The sequence below is a fragment of the Equus caballus genome, chromosome 28 (genome assembly GCF_041296265.1).
Source record: "Equus caballus isolate H_3958 breed thoroughbred chromosome 28, TB-T2T, whole genome shotgun sequence".
Taxonomy (NCBI): domain Eukaryota; kingdom Metazoa; phylum Chordata; class Mammalia; order Perissodactyla; family Equidae; genus Equus; species Equus caballus.
Window position 1 is genome coordinate 23811168 of NC_091711.1, and position 12684 is coordinate 23823851.

A 12684-nucleotide genomic window follows, 5' to 3' on the forward strand; every position below is an offset into this window, starting at 1 on the left:
TGACCTAACTGATATCAATTACCTTTACCCAACAACACAGAGTACACACATGGATACAAGGAAAATTAACCAAGATGAACCATGCACTGGGCCATAAATAAGACAGTTTTAAAAGTCTGAATTTTATTGAGTATGTTCTCTAACCACAATGGAATTAAATTAGAAATCAATAACAGTAAGATATCTAGAAGAGCCTCAAATATTTGGAAAATAAACAACATACTTCAGAAGAACCCATGCATCAAAGAAGAAATCACAAAGGATATTAGAAAATACATTAAACTGCACAGTAATGACAATACAGTGCAAGATGGGAATTAGAAGGAAAGAGTTGGATGCATAGATGTAGGTGGGCCTTGAGAAAGAAGAGCCCTGGACCCTATTATTTGGGTTGAGGCCTAGGATCAGGGATGAGGTTTAGTCAAAGCCCAGATGTGTTTACCCAGCCCTCCTTTCTAGGTAGTACTCTCAAAATGCAAGACCCCATATAAGAAATGTTTGCATAAAATGTATAGACAAAAAGTAGTATTAAAAGGTTTTCCTACCCCAATATGATGCGGAAGCCTCTGAGTAAGTTCTAAACCATGAAATTACAACACAGAACGGAAACGGGCCCATTTCCACTGAGCCCATTAGAAATAGCGGCCTTGAGAAAGAGAATAAGAACCAACTCAGAGGTGACCTTCATGGACTGATGACTGGGTTCCAGAGGTGACAAACCACTCAGTGAGTGATATAAAAGAACAGATTAGCTGCCTAAATACCTAGACACTGGAAACACTGATGTTAACAGTGAAGAAGAATGCCATTGGAGGTACAAAATGCACCCCTATATCCTCAAATTCAAAGTATCCAGATCCAATTTACTAGAAGTGAGAACAGGAAATTTTTTATCATCACTCCCCAAACAAGGATGAAACCATGAAGGTGTGAAACAACTTAATTATCATCAGCTCTGATGGGTTTTACTTCATTTCCCTGAAGGGTACCTTTCACAGGCTCTCAGCCTCCATCTTTACTAATAAAAGTCAAGAACCCACATCCCCTTGACGCAGATAAGTCTGCCAACTCTGTCAGAGTGACATATTAGGCATTTAAAGACACAATCTAATGAAATGTGACTGGTCACAAGCCCTCCTGTGAAGACATCCACATGAATGGGGTCGAACTGATTTTTATCCATCAAAATTGTGGTGAGTTATGTGTCCACTGAAGGTCTCACAGCAAGACCCAATCCAAGCACCAAGATTAAGGACACGCTTGGGAAGACTAATTCCACCTTGGGTGTGAAGGAAAAATGCCCCAATTCAGCACTTTTATGGCTACACGGGATATGTCTGGAAGCACATACCCCCTCTGCCACCAAAGACATTTGAAATTTCATACACCAAATAATCTTTTAGATGCTGATAGCTTCTAAATTAATCCACCCTTATACTCAGGGCTGTTGCGGGCCCATTGGGCACTTGGTGCAAATGAAAAAAAGGGTAATCTTCCTCAAGATAATTTATTCCATCTACTGAAAAACTATCATACTATACCGATTTTATTAGACTAAGAAACTCCCATCTGCAGAAATCTGACATCTAGTATTGACAAAATGCAAAGGGGGTGAGGAACTGAGAAAAATAAAGATATTACAAAAAAGGAAGCTTTCACATTAAGAAGCTATAAAAAGAAGAGCTAACTAAGCCCAAAGCCTAAGGAAGAAAATACTAAAGATAAAAAGAGAAATAAATGAAACAGGAAACTGACAAACAAAATCAAATCAAAAGTTTTTTTATAAAATTGATACATCTCTAATTAGATCAAGAAAAAAAGAACACAAATTACCACTATTAAGAATAATGAGACATCATTACAGATCCTACAGACCCTAAAAGTACAATAATGTTATGAACATTATATCAATAATTGTGAAAGTTTAGATGAAATGGGCAAATTCCTTGAAACACACAAATTACCAAAACCAACTCAAGAAAAATATTAGAAAATAAGAAGAGCTCTGTATCTAATAAATAAATTGAACTCCAAATTAAGAAGCAACCCAGAGAGAGAACTTCAAGATAGTTGGTTCATTGGTGAATTCAAACATTTAATAAATAATATGCAGCTCATACAGACTCTTTCAGAAAGCAGAAGAGGAGGGAATATTGTCAATTCCTTTTTAAGACCAACATAACTATGATTCCAAAATCTTGACAATGATATTTAAAAAAAACACATTACAGACCAACTGCCCTCATGAATATGTGGAAAATTCTAAACAAAGTATTATCAACTCAAATACAGCAATATATAAAAAGAATAGTACAGGATGATCAAGTGGGATTTATCCCAGGAAAGCAAAATAAGTTTAACATTAAAAAAAAAAATCAATCAATGTAATTTACCATATTAACAGAAAAAGAGAAAAACTGTATGATCCTATCAATAGATGTAGAAGAAGTTGACAAAAAAAATTTTTTTAAAGAAAACTAGTATAGAGGGGAATGTCCTCAATCTGATAAAGGAATCTAGAAAAAACCTACAGCTAACCTCAAAATTAATGAAGAAATATTTAATGTTTCCTGCTTAAGACTGGGAACAGTGCAAGGATCTCCACTATTACTATTTACACTCAAAATTTTACTGGAGCTGTCAGCCAGGAATAAGTCAAGAAAAAGACATAAAAGCACTATAGGTTGAAAAAATAAAAAGCAATAAAACTGTTGCTGTTCACAAATAACATGATCATCTACTTAGAAAACTCAAGATTCTACAGAACTATTAAAACAAAAAAATAAATTTAACAAGGTTAAAGGATAGAAAGTCAATATACAAAACTCAATTTTATTTTTATACTAGCCACAGGCAATCATAAAATTAAATTTAAAAAACAAGTCCATTTACAAGAGCATTTAAAAACATAAAACACCTACAAATAAATTTAACAAAAGATGTACAAGATTCTTATTTTAAAAACAACAAAATGCTCCTCAGAGAAATTAAAGAAGATGTAAATAGATGAAGAGAGATAACATGTTCATGGATTATAAGACTTAATATTGTTAAAATCTTAATTCTCCCCAAATTGATCTACAGATGTACTGCAGTTCCAATCAAAACCCAGTAATTTTATTTGTAGAAAAAGACAAGCTAATACTAAAATTTACATGGAAAAAGCAATGAACTTAGAAGAGTCAAGACAATCCAGAAAAAAAAGAAATAAGTTAGAGGACTGATACAACCTGGTATCAAGACCTACCACAAAAACCAACATACAATGGTATTGATGTCAGAATACCATATAGACACATAGATCAATGGAACAGAATACAGTCCACAAACAGACATACATATATCAGGTAATTTGCTTTTGACAAAGGTACCAAGGCCACTCAATGGGCGATAAAAGGTTTATCAACAACTGGTACTAGAACAGCTTAATGATGTATGGGGGAAAAGGTGATCCTAGACCCCTACCTCACACCTCACACAAAAACAAGCTCAAGGTGGATGCTAGAACTAAATGCAAAAACTAAAACTATCAAATCTCTAGAAGAAAACATTAAATAACTCTTCACAAACTCTGGGGATAAACAAACATTTCTTAGAAAGGACACAAAACACTAAACATACAAGAAAAAAATGACAAACTGAATTTAAACAAAATTTAAGACTTCTAGTCATTGAAAGATACGCCCAAAGAAATGTAAAGCAAAGCTGCTAGGAAAAAAGGCTTGATAATCTATTTGTATGACTGGCTGGCTAGATACCTGGTAAAGGATCAGTATTTTGAATATATAAAGAACTCCTTCAAATTAATACTAAAAGACTCAAGGGAAAAAAATTTTTAATAGGCCAAATAATTTAACACAGTCTTCACAAGTGAAAATATTTGAATGGCCAATAAGAACATGAAAAAGTGCTTAGCCTCATCAGAGAAATGCAAATTAAAACCACAATGAGAAACCATTTCATACTTAATAAACAGCTAACATTAAAAGGACTGACAAGACCAAATACTGGCAAGAATATGAAGCAACTAAAACATTCCCAGTAAGAGTATCAAATGGTACAACCACTTTGGGAAAAGGTCTGGCAGCTTCTAATATAGCTAAACATACATCTACCCCACCATGACCCTGAAATTTCACAAAATGCTTGTATAAGAATATTCATAGCATCTTCATTCATAATAGCTAAAAACTGGGAAACAACCCAAAAATATCAATCAACAGAAGACTAAATAAACAAATTGTAGTGTATTTATTCAGTGGAATACTACTCAAGTTAATTAAAAAGAAAGAACTGCTAATGTATTCAACTATATAGATGAATTAAAAAACAGTACATTGAGTGAAAAAAAGCCAGTAACAAAAAAAGAACATATTGTATGATTCCATTTCAAAACACATGACATTAATCTATGGAGACGGAAAACAGAACTGTGGTTGTCTATGGCAAAAGGGTAAAGTATTAACCAGAAGGACATACAAGGAAATTCCAGAGGGGATGAAAATGTTCGGCAGGGAGGAGTGGGGAGGGCACATGGTTACACGGAGTCTAAACTTATTAAAACTCAAACTGTATATGTAAGATCTGTATGCAACTATATGCAACTTTTACTGTATGCATCTAAGATCTGTGTGCAACTTTTACTTCAATAATAAAAAAAAATAAAGGCGCCAGCCCCATGGCCAAGAGGTTAAGTTTGCGTGCTCCACTTTGGCAGCTCAGGGTTTTGCTGGTTCAGATCCTGAGTGCAGACATGGCACCACTCATCAAGCCATGCCAAGGCAGCATCCCACATAGCAGAACTATAAGGACCTACAGCTAGAATGTATACAACTAAGTAGTGGGGGCTTTGGGGAGAAGAAGGGAAAAAAAGATTGGCAACAGTTGTTAACTCAGGGCCAATCTTCAGGAAAAAAAAAAAAAGAAAGTCAAGCAAATGGGGCATCGTAAAATAATAATAATAATAATAATAAAAAGGTACACCAATTCTGGCATTTTCCTGTGCTTAAACATAGACAATCTGCCAAACTGTACCACAAAGCTAAAATAGTTCATTGCTTATAAGAAAGTATCCATTTCCTACTTGGCACAGTGCCTCAATGCAAAAGCCTGACTGCACTTGGGTGCTACATATAAACACTCCTCTCTATCTGTTAATTTGACATTAATTTATTCAAATTGGTGAATAACTCAAAATAATCACTTTAACCCAGTGAAACAAGTACTTTCTTACTGTTTAAAAGAGACTAGATGACCCAAATTTTCAGCCCTTTCAACTGAAGGTAAATTTAACCATATTAAGATGGCTTTACTTTCATTCACATTAACATCAGCAGTTACAGAATCAATACAAAGAAACATTTAATAAATCTTTAAGTATTATAATGGCAAAATTGAAATGTTAAGGAAATTTTATTACTTAGTTTATAATCCTCTCCCTTAAGTAGTTTAGCTTACATTTCTTTCTCCACTTCAAGTTGTTTGCTCAGTTCTGTGGCTCTAAGCTCTAAATCTGCGTTCAGCTGTCTCTCCTGCTGTAGATCCTGTAGAGCTTGTTCCTTGCTTGCTTTAACTTCAAGAGAATCAGCTTCTAGTTTCTATGGAGGAAATACAATATAGTAACCATTTTAATGTCAATAATTATATATCTATTACTAAATACTGTAACTATGTAAGATTTATAATTATATAATTATAAGAAATAGTATTATATAAAATATTAAATTTTTGTTTATTCTCAAATTGGTGTTGACACAACACACAAAAATAACCATAAAATTTTTATGTGATAATAAAAAACACATTCGGAAGCCATTCCTGAGTAAAGGAGCTATTTATCTTACAATCTTTTGGAGGATCTAGCAGCAGGGTTTACATATGATAGACAGTCACTAAGCTTTTACTTTTTAAAATTAACTCTGAATAAGAGAATGAACTTAAAATTCTTATATTTATTACTTGAGTAAAAGTTACTAATTCAAATATTAAAAAAACTAAGGAACAGGTTGACACATGGGCCCACTTAAAATATAATATCCTTTATATTCACAGTTAACACTAGAGATGTACTTATAGATACTCAAACTAAAATAGAGTTGCCATGTAGTTCTTCTCATTAAGACCTACTGACTCTAAATATAAAGCCAATTAAATTCCCAATTTTCCTTCTTTAATCTCTAGGTCTAGAGATTGTTGTTCTTCATAGCATAGTTTTGCTCTAATACATATACATATAACTGTGTGTATTTTTACAAATTTACAAAATCAAACTGTTAAGCATATAGTTTGAATATGTACAAGCAATGAACTTTCTTGTATAGATGTAATAATTTTGCAACCTAAATATTCTAAAGACCAAAGTAGGTAGCTGTGGCTCTTACTCAACACTTATACTGGATATTTGATGTAACTATATTAATTCTATAACATGTCTATCTAAAACATATGGAATACTTCCTAAAATAATAATTACAACATGTTAAAGATCTGATAATCACAATAGACACTATTGGTTCTAAATAACTATTTTGAAAAGATATCCTAACAGAATTCTCATTAGATGCTTTTCAGTAAAATAGTTTTCCTGTTCTCTTCAATCATTACATAATTTGTCATTATTGTTATCATTTCCCATAAAGAAAAGAAAAAGGACAGGAATGACGTCAGTATCATGGCAGAGTGAGCTCTTCCCTTAGTCTCTCTCCCCTAAGATACAACAAAAAGGACATTTATAAACCAACAGAAGACATTCATACAACACAACAGACATCTGAGAGATCCACACAGCCATATGTTTGAAGGTGGAGGTGCTGAATACCCTCGAGAGGCAGAAGAAGGAGGTAAAGGGATCTCCTCTCCCTACTAAGCAGCAGTGATCTAGGGCTGGGATCTTGTGCAGCAGCTGGCATGTGGCACTGAGAGGAGAAGAGGGAAAGGCAGCCCTCTGCAGGAATGACTGCACTCTCAGAGTTGCCTCCCAGCCTGAGGGAACACTCCACACCAAGCTGAGCCACCCAGATGGGCAGTGAGTGCAGAGCAAGGACATGGTGAATCACGCCTGTGAAAGAAAGCACCCATCCCCCCACCACAGCTGCTGCACCAGCTTAGCCAGTCGACCAGAGCAGAGGGTCCCTGCCAGAGTGCCTGCGCCTATGTGTGTAAAGCTGCAGATGCCAGCAGGCAAATGCAGATGGGCCATGTTGACAAAGCTTCCAATGGACAGGCACATCTGCCAGGGGTCACAGAGGGCACAGAAAGCAGAGATCCTCCCCCACTCCAGTGGTGGCAGGTGGAATCTGTGACCAAATATTACCACTAGCAATGGCAAAAGTCTACCCCACCAAATAGCATGAAGAAATATATTAACACTCCAGATGAGAAGGAAAATGACAAGTGCCCAGAAATCAATCCTGAAGTCACAGAAATTTACAAGCTAAATGACACAGAATTCAAAATACTCATCATAAAGAAACTCAATGACTTACAAGAAAACTCAGAAAGACAGTTTAATGATCTCAGGAATAAACAATGAACAGAAGGAATTCTTCACAAAAGAGACTGGAACTACAAAAAAAAGATAAATGTTTGAGTGAGATGAAAAACACAATGAATGAGATAAAGAAAAACCTGGAGTCCTTAAAAAACACAGCTGATATTATGGAGAACAGAATCAGTGATGTAGAGGACAGAAACACAGTATTGCTGCAGTTGGAGGAGAGAGAACTAAGACTAAAACGAAATGAAGAAATTCTCGGAGAAATATCTGACTCAATTAGTAAAGGTAACAAAGGACTAAAGGTATTCCAGAGGGAGAAGAGCGGGAGAAAGGATCAGTGAGCTTGTTCAACGAAATAATAGTGGAGAACTTCCCAAACCTGGAGGAGCTGGAATTACAAGGAAATGAAGCTAATAGAACTCATAATTACATCAAAGTGAAAAAACATTTTCCAGGGCATATAGTAGTAAAACTGGAAAAGTAAACAACAAATAAAAAATAATAAAAGCAGCAAAGAAGAAGAAAATAACCTAAAAAGGAACCCCTATCAGGCTTTCAGTGGGTTTCTCAGCAAAAACCTTAGAGGATAGGAGAGAGTGGAGTGATATATCCAAAACAGTGAAAGACAAAAATTTTCAGCCAAGAATATGCTATCCAGCAAAACTATGCTTCAGACATGATGGAGAAAAAAAAATTTCCCAGATAAACAAAAGCTGAGGGAGTTCATAGCCAGAAGACCCTCCGCCAAGAAATGATCAAGAAGGTCCTCACATCTGAAAAAAGATAAAGGGTTTACAAGTCTAGAGCAAGGAGATAAATGAACAGACAAAATAAAAAATTGCAGCTTTCTATCGGAACAGGTTAGCAAACAATTATAACACTAAAGATAAAGGGAAAGAAAGCATCAAAAATAACTACAGTCCCTTCATTTTAATCACAAACTCGCAACACAAAACAGAATAAGTTGTGACAACAATAACTTAAATGGGGAAGTGGAAAGGGAAGAAAACTGCTTAGACTAAGGAAATAAGACGCTGTCAGAGATCTTTTATACAAACCTCATGGTAACCACTACAGACAAAATCAGAACAAAGACACAAATGATAAATAAAGAGAAAACTGAGAAAACCATCATAGAGAAACACCAAACTGACCTGGCAGTCAGAAATACATGGGATGAGAAACAAGGGAAATACTAGAACTAGAAAAGAAGTGATAAGCTGGCAGTATTAAGTGTCATATATCAATAATCACTCTAAATGTAAATGAATTGAGTTCTCCAATCAAAAGACAGAGTGGCTGGATAGATTAAAAAACAAGATCCAATAATATGCTGCCTCCAGGAAACAGATCTCAGCTCTAAAGACAAATACAGGCTCAGAGTGAATGGATGGAAGATGATACTCCAAGCTAAAGGCAAACAAAAGAAAGCAGGTGTTGCCATATTTATATCAGACAAAGCAGACTTCAAGATAAAAAGGCAATGACAGACAAAAAAGGGCAGTATATAACAATAAAAGGGATACTCCAAAGAGGACATAACACATAAATATATATGCACCTAACATGGGAGCACCAATGTACATAAAGTAACTATTAACAGACCTAAAAGGAGAGATTAACAGCAACACAGTAATAGTAGGGGACCTCAATACACCACTTACATCAGTAGACAGATCATCCAGACAGAAAGTCAACAAGGAAATATTGGAATTAAACAAAAAACTAGACCAGACGGACTTAAGAGAGATATACAGAACACTCCATCCACAATCAGCAGAATACACATTCTTCTCAAGTGCACACAGAACATTCTCACAGACAGACCATATGCTAGGAAAAAAGGTAAGCCTCAGTAAATTTAAGAAGACTGAAATCATATCAACACCTTTTCTGACCATAACGCTATGCAACTAGAAATCAACTGCAAGAGTAATGCTGGGAAAGTAACAAATATGCTAATGAACATGCTACTGAACAATCAATGGATCAAGGAAGAAATTACAGGAGAAACAAAAAAATATCTGGAGACAAACAAAAATGAAAATACACTATACCAACTCATATGGGATGAAGCAAAAGCAGTACTAAAAGGAAAATTCATAGCAATACAGGTCCACCTGAAGAAACAAAAAATCTCAAAGAAGTAACATTAAACTACATCAAACTAGAAAGAGAACAAACAAAGCCCAAGTCAGCAGAAGGAGGGAAATAATAAAAATTAGAGCAGAAATAAATGAAATTGAAATGAAATACACAGTAGAAAGGATCAATGAACATAAACAAAATTGACAAACCCTTAGTCAGATTCACTAAGAAAAAAAGAGAGAAGGCTCAAATAAATAAAATTAAAAACAGAAGAGGAGAAATTACAATGGATACCAAAGAAGTACAAAGGATTATAAGAGATACTATGAAAAACGATATGTCAACAAATTGGACTATCTAGAAGAAATGGATAAATTCTTAGCCTCGTACAATCTCCCAACGTGGAATCAAGAACAGAGAATCTGAACAGACCAATCTCAAGTAAAGAGATTGAAACAGTAATCAAAAATCTCCCCCCAAATAAAAAAGTCCAGGACCAGATGGCTTCTCTGGAGAATTCTACATTCTACAACCATTCAAAGAAGATTTAATATCTATCCTTCTCAAACTATTCCAAAAAATTGAGGAAGACCAAACACTTCCTAACTCATTCTATGAGGCCATCACCACCCGGATCCCAAAGCCAGACAAGAACAACACAGGGAAGGAAAATTACAGACCACATTGCTGATAAGATGATGAAAAAATCCCCAACAAAATACCGGCAAACTGAATACAGCAATATATTGAAAGGATCATACACCATGATCAACTGGTATTTATACCAGCAACACAGGGAAGGTTCAACATTCACAAATCAATCAAGGTGATACACCACGTTAACAAAATGAGGAATAAAAACTCCATGATTATCTCAATAGATGCCAAGAAAGAATCTGATGAGATCCAACATCCATTTATGATAAAAACTCTCAATAAAATGGGTATAGAAGGAAAGTACCTCAACATAATAAAGGCCATATACGACAAACCCACAGTCAACATCATATTCAATGGGGAAAACTAAAAGCCATCCCTCCAAATGAGACAAGAGTGCTCACTCTCATTCAACACATTACTGGAGGTTTGCGCCAGAGCAATTAGACAAGAAAAAGAAGTAAAAGGTATCCAAATTGAGAATGAAGAAGTGCTGTTTGCAGACCACATCATTTTATATATGGAATGCAGTAAAGAATCCCTGGGGAAACTATTAGAAATAATCAACAACTGCAGCAAAGTTGCAGGGTACAAAATCAATTTACAAAAATTAGTTCCCTTTCTATACTGTAATAACAAACTAGCAGAAAGAGAATTCAAGAATATAATCCCATTTACAATCACAAGAAAAAGAATAAAACATCTAGGAATAAATTTAACCAAGGAGATGAAAGACCTATACAATGAAAACTATAAGACGTTACTAAAAGAAATCGATGATGATATAAAGAAATAGAAAGATATGCCATGGACATAGATTGGAAGAACATAGTTAAAATGTCCATACTAAAGCAATCTACAGATTCAATGCAACCCCAGTCACAATCTCAATAACATTCTTCACGGAAATAGAACAAAGAATCCTAAAATTCATATGGGACAACAAAGACTCCGAATAACTAAGGCAATCCTGAGAAAAAAGAACAAAGCTAGAGGCATCACAATCTCTGACTTCAAAATATACTACAAAGCGATAGCAATCAAAACAGCATAGTAGTGGTACCAAAAAAAGACACACAGATCAATGGGACAGAATTCAAAGCCCAGAAATAAAACCACACATCTATCAACAGCTCATCTTTGACAAAGGAGCCAAGAAGATACAAGAGAGAAAGAAAAGTCCCTTCAGCAAATGGCTTTGGGAAAACTGGACAGGCACATGCAAAAGAATGAAAGCAGACCATTATCCTTACACCATATACAAAAATTAACTCAAAATCGATTAAAGACTTGAAGGTAAGATGTGAAACCGTGAAACTCCTAGAAGAAAATACAGGTAGTACACCCTTTGACATTGGTCTTAGAAGGATCTTTTCAAATAACATGTCTACTCCGGCAAGGGAAACAAAAGAAAAAACAAACAAATAGGACTTCATCAGACTAAACAGCTTCTGCAAGGCAAAGGAAATCAGGGACAAAATGAAAAGACAACCCACCAACTGCGATAAAATATTTGCACATCATATATCCTACAAGGAGTTAATCTCCAAAATACACAAAGAACTCATACAACTCAACAACAAAAAAACAAACAACCTTATCCAAAAATGGGCAGAGGATACGAACAGACATTTTTCCAAAGAAGACAGACAGACGGCCAATAGGCACATGAAAGACGTTCGTCACTAATCATCAGGGAAAGGCAAATCAAAACTACACTGAGATATCACCTTACACCTGTTAGAATGGCTATAATCACCAAGACGAAAAAAAAAAAACAAATGTTGGAGAAGATGTGGAGAAAAGGGAATTCTCCTACACTGCTGATGCGAATGCAAACTAGTGCAGCCACTATGGAAAACAGTGTGGAGATTTCTCAAAAAATTAAAAATAGAAATACCATACAACTCAACTGTCCCACTACTGGGTATTTATCCAAAGAACTTGAAATCAACAATTCAAAGAGATTTATGCAGCCTGTGTTCATTGCAGCATTATTCACAATAGCCAAGACATGGAAGCAACCCAAGTGCCGAAGAACTGATGAATGGATAAAGAGGATGTGGTACATAAATACAATAGAATACTACTCAGACATTACAAAAAGGGTAAAATCATTCCATTTGCAACAACATGGACAGACCTTGAGGGCATTATGTTAAGCCAAATAAGCCAGACAGAGAAAGATAAACACCACTGATTTCACTCCTATGTGGAAGATAAACAAACGCATGGACAAAGAGAACAGATTAGTGCTTACCAGAGGGGAAGGAGGTTGGGGGGGTGGACACGAGGGGTAAAGGGGCACAAATACATGGTGACTGACAAATAATGATGTACAACTGAAATTTCACAATGTTATAAACTATTATGACCTCAATAAAATTGAAAAAAAGAAAATGGAACTCATAAACAGAATAGTAAATGTAATTCTTCTTCCATGT

The 12684-nt window shown here is 35.2% G+C and overlaps 1 protein-coding gene across 5 annotated transcripts in view; it reads right to left on the reverse strand.

Moving 5' to 3' along the window:
* EEA1 (early endosome antigen 1) overlaps positions 1-12684 on the reverse strand; it is a 134829-nt gene that overhangs the window by 26755 nt on the left and 95390 nt on the right. For all 5 annotated transcript variants that reach the window (XM_023631152.2, XM_070254482.1, XM_023631150.2 and 2 more), the window contains one exon: positions 5458-5597. In XM_023631152.2, coding sequence (XP_023486920.1) covers positions 5458-5597 — 140 coding nt within the window. The remainder of the gene's footprint in view (positions 1-5457; positions 5598-12684) is intronic.